Here is a 20,538-nt window from a genome sequence, read left to right on the forward strand (position 1 = left end):
CTCCTCCCAATCAGTATCTTAGGCACCTCCCACCCAATGCCCTAAGCTCCTCCCACTCAGTGCCCTAAGTACCTTCCACCCAGTGTCTTAGAGACCTCCCACTCAGTATCCTAAGCTCCTCCCACTCAGTGCCCTAGGCACCTCCCACCCAGTGTCTTAGAGACCTTCCACTCAGTGTCCTAAGCTCCTCCTACCCAGTGTTTAGGCACCTCCCACCCAATGCCCTAAGCTCCTCCCACTCAGTGCCCTAGGTACCTCCCACCCAGTGTCTTAGCGACATCCCACCCAGTGCCCTAGGTACCTCCCACCCAGTGTCTTAGAGACCTTCCACTCAGTGCCCTAAGCTCCTCCCACTCAGTCCCCTAGGCACCTCCCACTCAGCCCCCTAAGCTCCTCCTACCCAGTGTCCTAGGCACCTCCCACCCATGCCCTAAGCTCCTCCTACCCAGTGTCCTAGGCACCTCCCACTCAGCCCCCTAAGCTCCTCCTACCCTGTGGGCAGTGAAGGCGATGAAGCCACCTTTGGCCCTGGCAGCCTGGCCCTGGCTGAGCCACTCGGCCTGCCATGCACCTGCTAGAGCCCCTACCCCCGCCCCGGCCGCCACCCCAGGGGCACAGGGCAGCCCCGGCCAGCTGTCCTGGGACCTTTGCTTGACTCCCGGCGGGACGATGGCGCAGTGTCGGGACCTGGAGAACCACCACCATGAGAAGCTGCTGGAGATCTCCATCAACACCCTGGAGAAGATGGTCAAGGGCGAGCCGGACGAGGACCTGCCCGATGACGTGCGAGCAGTGAGTGCGGCCGCGGGGGAGGGCCCCCCCAAGACAGGAAGCCCGCAGCAGGTGCCCGGTGGGGGCGCCGTCAGCCAAGGAGGGCGCGAGGAGGGGGTGGCGTCAGTTTTCCAGCAGGCCGGGGCTTCTGGAACTTTCTACAAGACACCACTACAAACGTGTCGCGTCTGAGGTGGCCCCCGCGTGCAGGTCGTCTTACTTTTAGCAGCACGGTTCCTGATGCAACGGGACGTTCTCCCGCTTCCCACCGGCCCGGTCCAGGGATGGACGTGGGCAGGAAGCAAGAGGCAGCCCAGGCTCCCCGCTCCTTGCCTGGGGCCTGTGCATGGGCGGGCCCAAGCGCAGCCACAGCCCTGGCCTGTGTGTGTGTTTGGGACAAAGCCCAGGCTTTGACAGGAAGGGCCCAGGGCCTGGAAGGTGTCCCGGCATGCCTGCTACTGGCATTCCACATTCTCAGCTTCTCTCCCCCACCCTGCTGGTCACGCCGAGCCCGGCCACCGCCACCCTGTGCGTTCAGCCCCAGAACAACCCTCTCAGGCTGCCCTCCAGCCTGTGACACTGTTGCCTGCTAATGGCTTCCTGTGGCTCCTAGATCAAGCTCTTCCTGCAGCCCACCACACGCCAATGACCGGGCCTGCCCTGCGTCAGCAACTGCCTCTCGCCCTTCTCATGCCCGGTTCCCAGTGCCCCGGCCTGAGCCAGTCCCATCTCCCGGGCAGCTGAGAGTCCAGCTCTCCGGTGTGCTCTTCCTGTGGTCTCTATGCCCCTGAGACCCCAGCTCCAGTGTCCGCCCCTTGGAGGAGACACCCTCAGGGTCTCTGTCTTGCATTGCCATCCCTCACTGTCTGGTGTAGGTGGGTCTCCCTCTGTCTGTCTCTCTGTGCGGGCAGCAGGGCACGGGGCACAGCATGGAAGCCGGGAGGCGTCCCCAGATGGTGCAGGTGTGTGCACCACGCCCTCCTCTGTCACGTGCTCGGCTGATTCCTGCAGACACAGCCTCTGTCCCACGGTCCCAGACAGACAGACAGACAGACGCCCGACAGCATGGGGGACAGGGCTTCTCTGTCCCCGGCTTTGCCTCTCTCAGCCACGAACCACAGCTGAATGGTGCTGTGTGTTGTTGATGGCGGTGTTTTTAAGATTTATTTCTTGATTTGAAAGTCAGAGTTACACAGAGAGGGAGAGACAGAGAGTAAGATCGTCTATCCACTGGTTCACTCTCCAAGTGGTCGCAATGGCCAGGGCTGGAGTTATTTTCAAGACTAGAGGCCAAGACTAGAGTTATTTTCATTGTTAACTCTACAAATAATGTTACAGAGAAAAGGCAACTACCCTTTCCACACACTGTAAGAAAGGCATCAGCAGTAACAGTCTGTTAATAAATATAATACAATAATGCCATTTGGCATTATGTTTGTTTAAAAACCAATGTATTTCCTGTTTGAGTCTGTGAGTTAGTTCCTGGTAAAACTTTCCACTAGATTCCACTCTAAAAAAATAAACTGCCTGTAGCTTCTATCTTTTTGAAAAAAAGAAAAATCCCCATCTAAAATAAATTAATACATTCTTCAAAAATAAAGAACAGTCTTCCCCATTTCGTCTAGCTTGTCCATAGTTCCCTGAAACCTGTTTTGGTCACAACAGCCAACTCTAAAATAGGATATAAATAGCCCTAGAAAAAATACTAACCATTCATTTCTTTTACCAAAAAAAAATAGTTACTAATATAACTCTGTTTATTTTATGAACAACCCAGGTGGTGTAAGAAAGGAACTGTTTTGATGTTGGGAGTTAATAAATAAAAGGACTGAAGAATTTTTTGTTCAGCTCTTCCCAGCTTAGCTACAATGAAACAGAACAAAATGTGTCACCTATCTTTTTTAGCTTGGCAGGAACAAATGATGGTAAATTCTCATCCCCTGATATTTGTTTTTATCACTGAGGGTAAAAGAAATAGATCTGTAGCAACTAGAGGCAAAATGAACTTCCCAAAGACATTCAGAGATACTCTCCCACAACTGACAGGTTAAATTCCACATTGTCCACACCGGCTGGATCACATGCTTACTCAGTGTCAGGCACACACCCACATCTACATTATTCCCAAAGAACGTTCCTACTCCCACCTCTCACCTTTAAGACTAGACACATGAGGTGCTCAAAAAACAGAAGCTGGTGGAGGGGAGGGAAAAACACAATCACTTGGGAAAACACTGCATATTTCATGCCCTTCCTAGAGTTTGGTCCTCATTAGAAAATAAAAAGACTGAAAAGTTCTGCAGCAAAGAAATATTAACTTACTCCAACATTACCCAAATTTAAGGGAAAGGAAGATTTAACACACAAAACACAGTAGAAAACATCTCAGGAAATATTTATTCATATTCCACGGATATCCACAGACAAGATGCATCTCCGCTAGAGGAATGCCAGCCTGGTGAGGGTGATGGGCAAGGGTGCAATTATAAAAAATAAAGAGGTAAGTACCAAGACAAGGCTGCACCATGCAACCCAAGAGCACAGCGGACTGCCCTCCTGGAGAGAAAAGGAAAAGACCTGGAGAACAATTGTACAGGAGAGCATTTGGAAGAGAATCTTGTGGCAGTGAGGGTTTCCAGGGTAAAGAACAAGAATCCACAGAGAAAATGCTTTCACAACAGCTCTTGATGTTTTCTTCAAAACCTATTCCTTTTCCAGCATTCCCTAAAAGTCTCAATAAAAACGTTTATTATGCAGACCAGATTCATCCCAAAAATCTAAAAATCACCTGATGTCTCCTTCTCTCTAATATGCCATTGTCAAGTCCATCCCTCATTAAGTCCTAGTAATTCAAGCTCCAAAATAAATCTTCCACCTGGTTCTCTCAAATCTAGTCCTAAACACCCTCAGGTCCAGACCACCATCACCTCTCCTCTGCTCAGTCTAATGAGTGTTTACCATAGCTTCTTTTGTCTACAGACTTCTATTCTATACTTCCTCAATGCTGTGCCCACAAAACAAAGTTGTCATTTTCAAACATTAATCTGAACATGTAACCACACCCCTCATTCCCAATTTTAAAAACCCTTGATGAAAGTACAGAAACACTGCTGTGAACATTGCATACATCTACATTTTAGCGGCTTTCCCTCCCTCCTGTTCACTAATCTCCAACCACAGAATTTCCTTTCTGTTTCCTGATTAGTCTTCTTTCCAAGGGTCCTAAGGCGCAAGGTGTTCCTTCAACCAAAAACAAAAACCCATTCCACTTTCCTAATTAACTACTACTAATTCTTTGAGTCTCAGCTTAAAAGTCATTTTGTTAGGTGGAATTTTCTTGAGCCTTTAGATTAGGGTAGGTCTCTTTTTCCACCCATGCACAGGACCCTATACTCCTCCTTAACACTTTCCCTAATTACCATTATACTATTTATGTGGGGTTACACTGGGTATCTCCTTTCTCAACACCATTAAATTGTAAGCTCGATTAGTACAGAGACCAACTTACTCTTGTTCACCACTTTCTTTTCCTATCCTAATTAGGGCACATAAAGGCACTCAAAAATGTTAAATTCAGGGACCTTCTTGTGGCACACTGGGTTGAGCATGTTGACCATCCTATACGGGTGCTGGTTCAAGTCCTGGCTACTCCACTTCTGATCCAGCTCCCTGTTAATGTGCCTGGGAAAGCAGCAGAGGATGTCCCAAGTGCTTAGGTTCCTGCCAACCATGTAAGAGACATGGACGAAATTTCAGGCTCTTGGCTTCTGCCTGACCCAGCTCTGATTATTGTGGCCATTTAGGGAGTAAACCAGTAGATGAAAAACCTCTCTCTGTCTCTCTTTCTCTCTAAATATAACTCAGATTTACAAATAAATAAATAAATCTTCTTAAAAATGTTAAATATGAGGCAGCATCAGGGAAGGAAAACATGTACAAGGACAGACTACTGCAGGTATGTGCTAGAACACAGTACACAGCAGTGAGAAAGGCAAGAGACACCTTTCCTATTGCTTTTATTAGATCAAGCATTATATTTTATATATAAATAAATAAATAAATCTCAAATGTATATATTTAAGGCAGAGTTATAGAAAGCGAGAGAGAGAGAGAGAGATCTTCCATTCTCTGGTTTACTCCCCACATGTCCCCAATGGCCAAGGCTGGACCAAAATCAGGAGCCAGGAATTTCATCTGGGTCTCCCACATGGGTACAGGGGCACAAGTACTTGGGCCATCTTTCAATGCTTTCCCAAGCCATCAGCAGAGAGCTGGATGTGAAGTGGAGCAGCTGGGACTTGAACCAGAGCCCAAATGGGATGCTAGTGCCACTGGCAGATGCTTAACCCACTATGCTATAGTGCTGGGACCAAAATATGGACAGTTTTGAAAATTGGCTATGGGTAGTTAAGAAATTTCCCAAGGTCTTCAAATGAAAGATGTCTTAGTAGTAATCAGTGTACTATATACTTTTAACAAGAAAGCTGCCCTTGGAAATAAAATGGCTAAGAATGAATGCATAAATGATGTTTCTCTAATTGTAGGTAAGAATTAAGAATATAGGTTTCAGATAGCAATTCCAAGATCTACTAATCTGTGGAGGTCAGGCTTGAAAAATCTGCACTTTTCACATATTTATCAAATGACTCCTATGCTAAAGTTTAAGAATCACTAGGGTTGATGCTGTGACATAGCTGGTAAAACTGTCACCTGCAATGCTGGCATCCCACATGGGTGCTGGTTCAAGAAACAGCTGCTCCATTTCTGAACCAGCTCCCTGCTAATGTGGCTGGGAAAGCAGAAGAGGATAGCCCAAGTCCTTGGGCCCCTTAACCTACATGGGAGACCTGGAAGAGGCTCTGGGCTACTGGCATCGGCCTGTGGTCATTTGGGAAGTGAACCAGTGGATGGAAGATCTCTCTCTGCCTCTCCCTCTCACTGTAGCTCTGCCTTTGAGATAAATAAATCGATCTTAAAAAAAAAAAATCACTGAGATGGATGTTATTGGTCTTCACTTGATCTTAGCCAAAAGGCCAAGAAGCGGATGTTATTGGTCTTCAGCAGACAGCATTGAGAAAGGGATGGTATGAAGTGTGTAGAGGCTTGGGAAAGATCAAGTTAATCAAGTTAAGGAAAGTATACCCTCAGGACTGCAGTATAACATCTATGATCTAATCAGCTTTACTGTACCATGACTGCCTAAAGTATTGGAGGAAACAAGGAGCTGTCTGCAGGAAGCATTTCAAAGACAGAACTGCAGAGTAAGAACTTCTGTTTACTCAGAGCAGAGCAATTCTTACATAGAAACACCAGGTAATTACTCCTCTGCAGGACAGAATCGTTCATCTGACATTTCAAGAGCATGAAAACCATCTATTTCCCTCTGCTCTGATTATAACCTCCTGAAAGACTACCCTATTAATAAATTGGGCTCTTTGCTATTGTGAAGGGGTAACTTGTGAACTCGTACACAAATAATCAACCACTGAAATTCTATTTCTACAAGCATCCAGTTAAAACATTGGTGTTCTAATTTGTCCAGTGAATACTTGTCACGTTGGTATTCATGCACTCATTTGGTGGCATAAAATCAACCTCAAGACAAAATCATTCCCAGCAAAGTGTAACATTTTAGTTCTTGCACATGTATTACTGAAACGGAAACTCTAAGAGGCTGCAACTAAAGGGTGCCCCATGAGAAGTCCTGATTTCCCATCTAGCATCTCTCTGACATGTATCTTTTCTTTAAGGGAAATAGTCCCCAAGATCAAAATGTTTTAAGAAAGCCACATTACTTACCAAAAATTAAATCTTCTATACAGAATGTATAAATCTGCCTTAGAAGTCCGATATTTCCACATAAAACATTTACAGTCAATATTTCAATAGAAGCAAGAGAAAGATTTCTCAACTGCTATAACTGGCCATTCAACTTTCTACCAATAATCTGGTTCTCTGGAAGCTACTTTCAGTTCCTATTCAAAACAAAGCTTTTGTTCTGAAAAAACAGTTCCCTGGGAGTATGATAAATTCCAGTACAGGCTACAGCAAATGACCTTGGGTAAGACATTTCATTTTCATTTGTCCCATTTGTATAATCAAAGATTGAACTATAGGAAAAGGTTTCAAATCCCTCAGGACAGCAGAATCCTTTTTATTACACAAAACTCTTATGTAATAAAAAGTGATCTTATTTTGTATTAAGAATATTAAAACTTCACAGTAGGTATCACAAACTTAACGTGCTTACAGTAGAACTCTTGTTATCTACCTTAAACCTATTTAATCCACTTGCTTAATCCAGAACCTGAACATCATTTTCTATCTTTTTGTTTAGTCTCCACATTTGGTTCATCAACTTGATGCCATCTGTTAAATTCTACTGTTGATTTTCCTGAAAATATGTTAAATTTGCTCACTTCTCTGCAACTTCATTGCCATCACCCTATCCTAACCACCTTTATCTCCTACCTAGACTACTGCCCTAACTGGGCAATCCACTTCTCACTCTGCTCCAAACAGCAGCCAGAGTTCTCTCAAAAACATAAGTCTGATCACTTGACCTGCTTTAAAGCTTCAAAGATTTCCTCTTGCTCTTGGAGCAAGTTCAAAATCCTCACCAGAAGCTAAAGTCCAGCAAGATCAGATTCTGTTTTTTCCTCCAAGCTCATCATTCTTTCTTCCAAACTCATTTTAAGATGCCCTCCTCCCTCACTCCAAGCTTCAGCCATTTTAGGCACCATTTATTTCCTCAAAGTAAGCCCTTTCCTGTCTCAAGCCTTTAAAAATATATATGTAACAGTATTACTGAAATATAATTTACATACCATACAATTCACCCATTTAACCCATTAGCAGTTACTCTCCATTTCACCTCAACTTCACAGCCCCAGGCAACCGTTAATCTCCTTTCTGTTCCAAAAGATTTGCCTATGCTGGAATTTCCTACAAATGGTACCCTAACAATACTTTCAAGGTTTTTCTATGTTGTGGCATAATCAGTTACTTTGCTTCAAGTCTTTTACACATGGGAGTTCCTTCCACATCCCTCTTTTAAAATAACTGCTTTATGATATCTGAAATTTCCTTTAAAATACTACAGAGGAAAAGGGGAGAGGAGAGCATATATAGAATAAGATTGGCAAAAAAGTTGATGATCAATGAATTGAGTGATGGGTATATCATAGTTTATTGAATTATTTCATATTTGAATATACTTGAAATTTTCCATAATAAAAAAATCTTAGAGACAATTGTTTCTCCATCCTTTGAGTTCCAGTTTATTTATTGTTTTACAAGATATATTTATTTATTTGAAAGGCAGAGTTACAGAGAGGGAAACAACTCTTCCATCTGCTGGTTCATTCCCAGAATAACTGCAATGGCCAGGACTGGGCCAGGCCAAAGCCAGGAGCCTAGAACTCCATCTGGATCTCCCATGTGGATAGCAGGGACCCACGCTCTCAGATCATCTTCCGCTGCTTTCCAAAGTTCATAAGCAGGGAGATGGATGGGAAGTAGAGCAGCTCAGACTTGAACTGGAGCTCTGACATGGGTTGCCAGCATCACAGGCGCAAGTTTAATCTGCTACACTACAACACCAGATTCTGAGTTTCAGTTTAAATATCACCTCTTCAGAGGTGTCCTCCCTACATTAGAGGGAATCTCCCATTCTTTCCTGCCTAGTACTTACCACAACTGTTAAGAATCAAAGTGTTTATTTCCTTGATTTATTGTCTCTTCCTATCAACATGAAAAATGAGTAGGGTCAGAGGTCATGCCTGGATTTCAGCACAGAGTAGGCAAATGCTTAATGAATAAAATGAGTAGAAGATCCAGAACAACTCCTTCATTCTTTATTTCAGCCCCTCCTGGACCAACTTCCCACAAAACTTAAAAAAAAAAAAAAAAAGTAGGATCTTATTCCCCTACTATCTTCTATGCTCAAATTTTATGACTTTAAAGACAAAAAACTTAAGTATTATATCCATGAAAAGAAATCCATGTCAGAAAAATCTTCAACTCCTACCCATATTTTATGCTGCAACCATCCATAACTTTAAATAAAACACTCATATAACTGCGTATGAGTTAGCAGAACGGATGTTTGCACCATGGTCTCATCAGAACAGCTGATCACTCCCAATCCCCTCACGCAGGATTTTGATAGACTTGATCTCAACTCAGTATATACATTTGTTTTACTGGACTTCAGAACATTCATTAGCAACTAAGACACCCAAGAATGTCAACAGATTTTTTTGGACTAAATTTTTGCAGAAGTATATTTATAATAGTAACTCAAGACATTATTTATTTATATTATTTACAAGGATCTATATTCTCCTTTCTGCTCTACAACTAGGAAATTCTGATATACATTAAGAACAGAAAGGGAGTGGCTGGTGTTGTGGTAAAGCAGGTAAAGCCACCACCTTCATTGCCAGCATCCCTTATGGGCACCAGTTCAAGGCAGGTAAAGCAGCCTGAAATGCTGGCATCCCATATGGGCGCCAGTTCAAGTCCCAGCTGCGCCACTTCCAATCCAGCTTCCTGCTGATGTGCCTGGGAAAGGAGTGGAAAATGGCCAAAGTCCTTGGACCCCTGCACCTATGTGGGAGACCTGGAAGAGGCTCCAGGCTCTTGGCTTTGTATCAGCCCAGCTCCAGCTGTCGTGGCTGTCATGGGAGGGTGAACCAGCAGATGGGAAATCTCTCTTTTTCTACCCCTGCTTCTGCCTCTGCCTCTCTGCAACTCTGTCTTTTAAATAAATAAATAAATAAAATCTTAAAAAAAAAAAAAAAAGAGTCCACTGGCCTGTCAACAAGAACTCAAAAATTTTGCCAACATGGGTATTTAATACAGAGTATGAGTTACAGTTGAAGTTCTAAATCATAGGTAGAGAGAAGTAATATCAGCAAGTCTACTTGTTATGCTTTTAAAAAAGATCAAATGTCAATTAAATCTCTGATCAAATGAGTAAATGAACATGAGGAAATATGCTAGTTCATCAAAATTATACTATGCAGAATTGGTCCAGATGAGTATATCTCAAGGAATGACAGTGCTAGAAATGAGGTAAATCCCCATGGCTATGTCACTGCATTTAAGGAAGATAATATGTCTTCTTTTTCAGTGTTGGGAACAGAAGACTAAAAAGCATGGACCAAACATATCTGCCTATTCTTTCATTACAGAAACCCAACATTCAATCTTTCAGCACTCTACCTCTCTCTCACACATACAATTTTGATTTTCTCTTCTTCATTTATAACTATCAAACTTGCAAACTTACAAAGAGCAGGGACCAACTCACTCTAGGCCGTATTTAGTATAACACTTGATACAAAGAAGATCACAGCTTTTGAAAACAATAAAATCAAACCTTACAAATAGATATAGAGATAGTGACATGGAAAAAGAGAGAATAATTTTTAAAGGAGCTTAGAAAACATGTGATTTTATATTCCTGGGGTACAGCACTTAATATAATATTTATAGAAGTATTTTTAAAAATGCCCAACTCTGTTCTGCACAGATATGTATTACTTTAATCCTAATAAGTAAGCATTTTATAAGGGCTAATTGTACACATGGTATAGTGTTAGGCAAAAGAGCAACTGTCCTAAAAGAACTTCTCTCTAATAGAAGAATCAGGGCATATAATAAAGACAAGAAGAATGCAAGGGAGCAGAAACAGAGGAAAACGGTATGCAAGGTCAATAGGCAAGGCTTTCTGGAAAGGATAAGGCTTAAATTAAGGCTTGAACTACTGAAGTAAAGATATGCCTTAAAGAAGTAGAAGAGGGGCCAGCAGGTTAATCTTTCACTTGCGGCCCCGGCAATCTATACAGATGCTGGTTCTAGTCCTGGCTGCTCCTCTTCCAATCCAGCTCTTTGCTGTGGCCTGGGAAAGCAGTAGAAGATGGCCCAGCACCCATGTGGGAGACCAGGAAGAAGCACCTGGCTCCCGGCTTCGGATGGCTGCAGCTCCAGCCGTTGCAGCCATTTGGGGAGTGAACTAATGGAAGATCTTTCTCTCTGTCTCTCCCTCTCACTGTCTGGCTCAAATAAATAAATAAATCTTAAAAAAAAAAAAAAAAAAGAAGAAGAAGAAGTAAAAGAGAGAAAGCATAGTCAGTACTTGTGATGGCTGGAGAGTGGCAAAACATGTGGACTGGTGAGAGGAAGGGGAGGTGGGGAAAATGGAAATGATGAATCTGGTGAAACACAGAAAGACCAGGATCATGGGGACCCTGAATGGTGAATGAGAGTGATACAAAGTGGTGTTTCATAAACAGTAAGAAGAAAAAATGGTACAGGAGAAATGAACACGTATAAATGAGAGGGATAAGGCCTGAAAAACTAGAGGGAAAATCTTGATAAGATTTGGTGACTGGGGGCCAGCGCTATGGTACAGCAGGGTTAAGTCGCCTCCTGCAGTGCCAACATCCCATATGGGCACCAGTTTGAGTCCACTTCCAATCCAGCTCTCTGCTATGGCCTGGGAAAGCAGTGGAGGATGGCCGGAGTCCTTGGGCCCCTGCACCCACGTAGGAGACCTGGAAGAAGTTCCTGGCTAGGGCATTGCACAGCTCTGGCCATTGCACCAAATTGGGGAGTAAACCAATGGATGGAAAACCTCTCTCTCTCTCTCTCTCTCTCTCTCTCTCTCTGCGTAACTCTTTCAAATAGATAAATAAATCTTAAAAAAAAAAAAAAAAAAAAAAAAGATCTGGTGACTAATACGTGAGATGAGGAGAGGCCAGGGCCTGCTCTCTACTCTCCAGAAGGTGGTTCATTCCTTACTCCTCCCTAACAGTAATTATTTTTCTAACAATGAAAAAAAAATAGTATGATACAATATGAGTTTTAATGATATCATTTCTAGGCTTTAATGTTTTAAATTTAAAAATAAGGCAAAAGACATGAATGATATTATTTCTACAGTTAAAAAATAATCAAGTATACAAATGTTTTTCTACATGGTGATATTGAAAACAAAAGTGGTATGATTTCATGATACATACATGTTAGGTCCTGCCAATATTCATTCATTCAACAGATATTTAGAATAAGTAAATACTAGGAAGTCAACATCATTATGTTTGAGACTTAAGTCAGAGACAGCCTGATGAATGTAAGCATTAGCAAATAAGGAGTCAAAAAACATATTCTAATATTGGCTCTAGCTTTAAGCGGAGGTTAGACAAGTGAATTACTCCATCTGATTCAGCTTCTGCAAATGAGCAGCAAACTAACGCAGATTGGTAGTATGCTTTTCATTTACATGTTGCTTTTTTTTTTTTTTTTTTTTTTTTTTTTTTTTGGACAGGCAGAGTGGACAGTGAGAGAGAGAGACAGAGAGAAAGGTCTTCCTTTTGCCGTTGGTTCACCCTCCAATGGCCGCCGCGGGGGTGCAGGGCCCAAGCACTTGGGCCATCCTCCACTGCACTCCCTGGCCACAGCAGAGAGCTGGCCTGGAAGAGGGGCAATCGGGACAGAATCCGGCGCCCCGACCGGGACTAGAACCCGGTGTGCCGGCGCCGCAAGGTGGAGGATTAGCCTAGTGAGCCCCGGTGCCAGCCTTACATGTTGCTTTTTTTAACTAGAACCTCATTAACATTCTGAAGTTGGACAAGATTGGATTTATTATCTGATCTAAGACATAAGGCAATGATTACAGCCTAGGTGTTTGACCTTAAATACTATCTTCTTTGTAATACATTAGATTTCCCCAAGCCACTTATAAAATTACTTGAAAAAACTAGATATAGAAATGCTGTAGGATGGTTAAGGCACTATACAAATGAAGGTTACATTATTTTGTTTAGGCTTCACTGGGAGATAATGCAAGGTTTTATGGGAACTAAAAGGCTAATCTGGGATCCCTCTAAGAAAAAGAACATAAAAATTAGGTAAAGACTTTGGAATAGACTCCTGGAAGTTAGAGTCCCTGAAATTTAAGCTTCATTTAGCTTCTGAGTAAATCTGTTTCTAGATATAACAAAGAAAAAAACAATCAGCCAACACAAAAATTGTCCTTTAAAACCTAACTTTTGCTTCCGAAGTAGTATAAAAAGAACACCAGGGAATACAGGGCAGAAAAATATTTATGTGTGGCCTTTATATTCTTACATTCATTTATAATAAGCCATATAACAAAAACTTCCAGATACAGTCTTTATTAGGATTAAAAGAACAAATCAACAACTAACACTTTATAATCAAAGTGATAAGAAGTATTTTGCTAAAATATTAAGCTAGAACATCACACCATACAATAACTATTGCTTTATACTCATATGGGTATAAACATGTACACACTCATATTTACTCACAATTTGGCAAGCAAAAGATCTCATTAAAAAAAATTTACCTCGTCTTCGCCCATAGCTCCTGGCTGCATGTAAACACAGAAGAAAACCATGGGTATTTGTATCAAAATGATGAATTTAAAAATTAAAAAAAAATCACACAAACCTTTTCTAAGTATTCTTGGAACTATTAAATCAGTCTGGAAACACTGTTCAATTTGACTACTAATACACTTAAAAAAAAACCTTTATGAAGAACAACCTAAATCATATCTTAAAGAGATACTGAACTGGATGTGGCAGCCTCTGGAAAAGATACAATGGGTGCTTAAGTTTTACATGCTTTAGAAGGATTTATATTGGGGTCTATCATCCTATATCAAATACACAATTCTTTCTTTAAAAATATGACTTATAAGTCTTCATTTGTACTTTACATCACCACCAGATATTACTCAAAGGAAAAACCATTCATTCTAAATAACTAAAAATTGTATGTGGTCATTCTGAATTTCTTAACACACACACACACACTTTATAGATTCCCCTGAAAAACATATAAAAATTTTACATATAATTAGTTCTTGCCTTACAGAATGTACTTCTATAAAATTGCCAGTAAAGTTTCTCTTATTCTTTCCATTTACTTTCCATTCAATATCACAGTTGGGAGAAAACAATACTTTTTTCATTTATAAAGTGAACTAGTTCATGCTTAATAACAGAATGTTCTGAAGGTCTTATTCCCCTTCAAAATTCAAGGCCTACAGAATGCATTGTCACAATGTTTAATAGAGTTAGACCATGCCATCATATGTGGCTAGGAGATCCTGTCATCCAAGATGATTTTCAAAGTGTTAAGTGTCTTAAATTTGAAATCTCAAATTTTACAAAAACAAATGAGAACTTTATTCGATCCATTTTTAAAGTGTGAAATGTCATAAAATTAGTTTGCACTGAAAAAAGAGGATGATATGGAGTTCATTTGTGGTAGAAGTCAGGAAACATTAAAGAAAACAATTTCTCTCTTAGGCAAATAATCCAGATTTTTCAGCTCAACAGTTGAAATACTACCTGGCTTAAATGTTATTTTCATTAAAAAAAAAAAAAGAAAAGAAAAGAAAAGAAATACCACCTGGCCAATCTCATCTACTATTTTCTACTTTCCCTCAGACATGACATTCACTCTTGAATTCACATCTTTAACTTTTTCAAGTTTTCCAGTATTGAAACCCTAAAAAGGATTATTTAGTTCAAGCACTATTTTTTCCCAACTTCTCCCATTCTACACTAGCCAATGGGAAAAAATTCTTCTTAATTTACAAAGCTATTTACTGTTTACATTACTTACAAAGAAGTATTCCAACGAATTTATCCCCCAACATAAATTTTAAGTTTCCTAGTATGACTCCCCCCAAAGCCTGTTTCATTCATATTAATCTGAAATTATACTCATAGATAATACTAAAAAACAGATTAAATAAACTGACATAATAACACTTTTCTATTTGTCCCATTCTTCCACCCCGATGATATCATCCTGCCTGATAACCCACTGAAAAATCTTATAAAGGGGGGAAATAAAATATTCTTTTGTTTATTTATTTTATTTTTTAAAATGTATTTATTTATTTAATTTTTTTGACAGGCAGAGTTAGACAGTGAGAGAGAGAAAGACAGAGAGAAAGGTCTTCCTTTTCCGTTGGTTCACCCCCCAAACGGCCGCTATGGCAGGCGTGCTGCGCCGTTCGGAAGCCAGGAGCCAGGTGCTTCCTCCTGGTCTCCCATACGGGTGCAGGGCCCAAGCACTTGGGCCATCCTCCACTGCCTTCCCGGGCCATAGCAGAGAACTGGGCTGGAAGAGGAGCAACCAGAACAGAACCCAGCGCCCCAACCGGACTAGAACCCGGGGTGCTGGCGCTGCAGGCAGAGGATTAGCCAAGTGAGCCGCGGCGCTGGCCTAAAATATTCTGTTTCAAAATTACTCATTTCTCTCCTAAATAATAAATTCCCATTTTTTCCATTATAATTGATTTTTGGCCAGGTGTCTAGTGAAAAAGAATATGACTGTAATATTAAAGCATAAATGACTCATTGGGCATTAACACACCTAAAGAATAAAGAAGAATGCTGTTCACTAAAATCTTCAACTGCCAAACTCTATTATTCTATTCAGGTGATACAGAACATAAAGTGAACAGATCCAGCAGGCTTCGGGGTAGGGAGGAGCATCCTAAATTGGAGGGAAGCAAAGAGTTGCTAAAGATCTACTTGGGAGTTTCAATCAAAGCTTCCAAGCTCATGATTTTTGACAGATGGCTCTTTTTTGCCATTGCTGAACAAAGACTAAAAATTAGCTGAGGACTCTGATATCAAGGCGGGCAGGATGGTACGTGGAATAGACATATCTTCAAAGCAGTGATCTGATGGGGCCGGCACAGAGAGTGAATAGATAGTAGATCTTCCCTTCCTCCCTCTCTTTTTCTGTGTCTCTACCTCTCTATAACTCTTCTTTTCAAATAAAAAGAAAGAAAGAAAGAAAGAAAGAAAGAAAGAAAGAAAGAAAGAAAGAAAGAAAGAAAGAAGGAAGGAAGGAAGGAAGGAAGGAAGGAAGGAAGGAAGGAAGGAAGGAAGGAAGGAAGGAATAAATCTATGGACTCTGGAGCCAGACTGCTTATATCACCAAATCCCTCACTCTCTAGTTGTATAATTTTGGAGAGCTTCTTTCTTCTTTCTTCTTTTCTTTTCTTTTCTTCTCTTTTCTTTTCTTTTCTCTTTTCTTTCTTTCTTTTTGGTTTGTAGATAAAATTTTTTTATTTAGAAAACTTTTATTTAATTTAATAAATATAAATTTCAAAAGTACAACTTTTGCATTATAGCGGTTTTTCCCCCCATAACCACCCTCCCACCCACAAACCATTCCATCTCCTACTCCCTCTCCCATCCGATTCTTCATTAAGATCCATTTTTAATTATCTTTATATACAGAAGATCAACTTAGTATATACTAAGTAAAGATTTCAACAATTGCACCCACACAGACACACAAAGTATAAAGAACTGTTTGAACACTAGTTTTACTGTTAATTCGCATAGTGCAACACATTAAGGACAGAGATCCTACATGGGGAGTAAGTGCACAGTGACTCCTGTTGTTGATTTAACAACTGGCCCTCTTATTAGGTTTAATCACCTCCCAGTAGTATTAAATTCCTAGAGAGGAAAGTCCATATCTTATATTCCTTTTTTTTAGTGTAGATCTTAAAATTTTTTTTAAAGATTTGTTTATTTATTTGAAAGCCAGAGTTAGAGAGAGAGAGGAAGAGAAAGAGAGATTTTCCATCTGCTGGTTCACTCCCCAGATGGCCACAATGGTCAGGGCTGGACCATGCCGAAACAAGGAGTCAGGAGCTTCCTCCAGGTATCCCACGTGGGTAGCAGGGTCCCAACACTTGGGCCATCCTCTGCTGCTTTTTCCAGACCATCAGCAAGGAACTATATTGGAAGTGGAGCATCCAGGACATGAACTGGCAACCAAATAGGATGCCAGTACTGCAGGTGGCAGCCTTACCTGCTATGCCACAACACTGGTCCCAAAAATTTGTTTTAAATTTATTTACATTTTATTTTAAATGTAGAGAGACATTCACACAGAGAGACAAGGAGAGATCTTCCATCCACTGGTTCACTCCCCTGTGGGGAGCAACTCGGACTAGACTGTTACTGGAATTAAGACTTATTCTATGCATCTGCTTTCCCACAATATGGCGCTGAGAAGGGAGTAAAAACTTCTACGCAGCTGCCTCTCGCCAACTTGAGTGATGACCTGCAGGAGCTGATCCTGCTCCTGATTGCAGGAGAGCAGCGTACTCGGCGTGTGGGTAGCAGAGTTGGGATTGGTGGAAGAGGACTATAAAGGAGGAGAGAGACAACATGCACCAGGAACATCTATCTGAAGGAACACCTGTGCAGCCCCCGAGAGAGCCGGCCGGCGGTGTGCCGCTCCCCCGCGGAAGTGGGGAAAGTGGCAGGGGGAACCGCCCTTCCACGGAGGTGGAAGGGACGGTAGCCAACCCGGGAAGAACCAGCAGCAAACCCGGGGAGGGCCGAGCAGACAAAAGAACAGTGCAGGGTCCTATGTCGTTCCTCCGCGATGAGGGGGAGCGACATAATGGTGCCGTGACTCCGATATGAAGCCTAGGCAGGGTTTAGTGTCGTTCCTCCACGAAGAGGGGGAGCGACACTCCCCCAAAAGCTCACAATAGTCAGGGCTGGGCCATGCTACAGCCAGGAGCCTGGAACTCAACTGGATCTCTCATGCAGGCGGCAAGGAGCCAGGCATTTGAGATAACATCTGCTGCCTCCTGGGGTACAGATTACCAGGAAGCTAGATCAGAAGCAGAGTACCCAGGACTCAAATCAAGCACATGGGAGGGGGGCTTCCCAAGCACTGACTTAACTGTTGTGCCATATGCTTGCCTTTACACTTCTTTTACTATCCTCTAGTGTACCTGGCAGAATGATCTATACCAAATAGGTACTCAACAAATATGGCTTGTTAGCTGAGCGAACAATCAAGAGAGGGAGTAACATATGTTTGATGGCCTTTGCAATGTAGACCAAGTCAGTGGTTTAAAATTTGATCAAGTTGTTCATTTACAAACAATCTAATTAGAGTCAAACTCTTACCTTTCAGGGAGGTAATGAACACAAGAGACATTTGGGATTACAAAAGAAATGCTTTCCCCTGGAAACAAATATGACTTTTAAATGAGAAAGAATATTGAATAACTAAACCTTTAAGAGCCAGCACAAAATGATCTCACACAGGTAAAAAGGAAGTAATCTAACTCCATCTTTATAATATACTATCTATGGTATGATGAATTTATATGAGATGTAACAAGATGCAATATTCTTGTAAAGTTCTATCAACTTCCTCCAAGAACTTGAATTATTAATTACCAAATATCACCAACCTTACAGGTAAAATTATTCTACTGTGGTTACAGTTGTCTAGGTGGCTACAAGGGGAGCCAAAAGGGAACTTCTGAGATACTGTCAATGTTTCTGTTTTCTAAAATTTATTTATTTCTTTTGAGAGTCAGAGTTACAGAGAGAGAGGGAGAGAAAAAGAGAGCTCTTCCATCCGCTGGTTCACTTCCCAGATGGCCACAACAACCAGTGCTGGGCCAAGCCAAAGCCAGGAGCTTCATCCAGGTCTCCCATGTGGCTGGCAGGGGCCCAAATACTTGGGTGATCTTCCACTGCTTTTTCCCAAGCCATCAGCAGGGAGCTGGATCATTAGTGGAACACCTGGGACCTGAACCAATGTATATGGGATGCCAGTGTGGCAGGCAACAGGTTTATTTGCTACGCCACAAAATGATTCTATGTTGATTTGTGTACTGATTACATGGGTGTGCTCAATTAGTTATAATAAAATTCAACCGTGTATTTATTAAATACATATTTGTGATTTGTGTACTGTTTGGTATGTATGCTATTCCTGAATAAATAGTTAAATTTAAAAAATACTCCAGAGGTAGGATTTGGCCTAGTTGTTAAGATGCAGGTTAAGACACATCTCACGTTGGAATGCTTGGGTTTGAGTCCAGGAGCCAGCCACTGGTTTCAGCTTCCTGCTAATGCAGACCCTAAGAGGCAATAGATAATGGCTCAAGTAATTGGGTTCCTGACACTCACATGGGAGAACTGGACTGAGTTCCTGGCTCCTGGCATTAGTCCAGCCCAGCTCAGTTCCAGCCACCGTGGTCAAGCGGAGAATGAATCAGCAGACAGGAGCCCTCTCTATCTGCCTTTGTCTCTCTGTCAAATTTCACACACACATACACAGACACACACAAACTATAAATATTGTATATTGGTTCAGTGGTTATAAGATTAGTGCAGAAAATCCAAAATGTTAATATTTTTGAAGATTTTATTTATTTTTTTTATTTGACAGGTAGAGTTAAACAGTGAGAGACAGAGAGACAGAGAGAAAGGTCTTCCTTCCATTGGTTCACCCCCTAAATGGCCACTATGGCTGGAGCTATGCTGATCTGAAGCCAGGAGCCAGGTGCTTCCTCCTGGTCTCCCATGCAGGTGCAAGAGCCCAAGTACTCCGGCCGTTCTCCACTGCCTTCCGGGGCCACAGCAGAGAGCTGGACTGGAAGAGGAGCAACCGGGACTAGAACCCTGCACCCATAAGGGATGCCGGCGCCACAGGCGGAGGATTAACCAAGTGAGCCACGGTGCTGGCCCGAAGCTTTTAAATCATACACTTGAAAAATGCAATTTTAAAAAAATTTAGAGGCCGGCGCCGCGGCTCACTAGGCTAATCCTCCGCCTAGCGGCGCCGGCACACCGGGTTCTAGTCCCGGTTGGGGCGCCGGATTCTGTCCCGGTTGCCCCTCTTCCAGGCCAGCCCTCTGCTGTGGCCTGGGAGTGCAGTGGAGGATGGCCCAGGTGCTTGGGCCCTGCACCCCATGGGAGACCAGGAGAAGCACCTGGCTCCTGGCTCCTGCCATCGGATCAGCGCGGTGCGCCGGCCGCATCGCGCTGGCCGCGGCGGCCATTGGAGGGTGAACCAACGGCAAAGGAAGACCTTTCTCTCTGTCTCTCTCTCTCTCACTGTCCACTCTGCCTGTCAAAAAAAAACCAAAAACAAAACAAAACAAAACAAATTTAGACTTTAAATCCATCAGAATGAATATTAAAAGGTATATGCATTTCACAGCGGGAAATGCAAAAGTTATTCCAGAAATAAGTCTGCATGGTCAATGACTAGTACATTGTGAATGGCAGTCTCACATTAAATGTATGGTGCCTTGCTGGACATATGAGGAAACACAAAAATGGATCTTTTTAAATTCATTATGACTTGGCCTGTACTAAGTTTTACATGGTTGACTCTTATAACTAGTACATATGACTTCCAAAGAGCATGTTACAACCTGTTGTTTTTATTGCTATTTCCAAAAGAGCATTTTAAGATTCACAGCAAAACTGAGAACAAAATGTAAAGATTATGTATACAGTCTCTACCCCAACACACGGCTCCCTAATAAACAACATCTCTCACCAGAGTGGTACATTCATTACAACTAACAAACCTGAAATGACACATCATTGTCACTCAAAGTCCACAGCTTAAGGTTCATACCTGGTGTTCCATGAACATACTGTATAATGAAATGCATTCACCAATATGTATCATATAGAGTAGGTCCACTGCCTTAAAAATCCTCTGTGCACCATCTATTTTGCCCTCATTCTCTCTTAACCACTGGCAACTGCTGAATTTCTTACTGTCTTATGCTTTTTGCCTTTTCCAGAATGTCCAACTTGGAGTAATACAGGATGGGGCCTTTTCAGATTGGTTTCTTTCACCTAGTAACCTGCATTTTAAGATATTCCCTATCGGCCGGTGCTGTGGCTCACTAGG

The 20,538-nt window shown here is 42.1% G+C and overlaps 2 protein-coding genes across 7 annotated transcripts in view; one reads left to right on the forward strand and one right to left on the reverse strand.

Moving 5' to 3' along the window:
* LOC127488824 (dynein regulatory complex subunit 3-like) overlaps nucleotides 1-11,503 on the forward strand; it is a 77,123-nt gene extending 65,620 nt beyond the window's left edge. The window contains exon 13 of the mRNA XM_070061684.1: nucleotides 669-11,503. Within this exon, the coding sequence (XP_069917785.1) occupies nucleotides 669-963 (295 nt within the window). The 3' untranslated portion in view covers nucleotides 964-11,503. The remainder of the gene's footprint in view (nucleotides 1-668) is intronic.
* The window catches only part of LOC138846282 (cytoplasmic polyadenylation element-binding protein 3-like), a 135,768-nt gene continuing 118,375 nt past the window's right edge, over nucleotides 3,146-20,538 (reverse strand). For all 6 annotated transcript variants that reach the window (XM_070061655.1, XM_070061653.1, XM_070061659.1 and 3 more), the window contains one exon: nucleotides 3,146-13,174. In XM_070061655.1, the coding sequence (XP_069917756.1) occupies nucleotides 13,059-13,174 (116 nt within the window). In that variant the 3' untranslated portion in view covers nucleotides 3,146-13,058. The remainder of the gene's footprint in view (nucleotides 13,175-20,538) is intronic.

Source organism: Oryctolagus cuniculus, chromosome 17, assembly GCF_964237555.1.
Source record: "Oryctolagus cuniculus chromosome 17, mOryCun1.1, whole genome shotgun sequence".
Classification (NCBI taxonomy): domain Eukaryota; kingdom Metazoa; phylum Chordata; class Mammalia; order Lagomorpha; family Leporidae; genus Oryctolagus; species Oryctolagus cuniculus.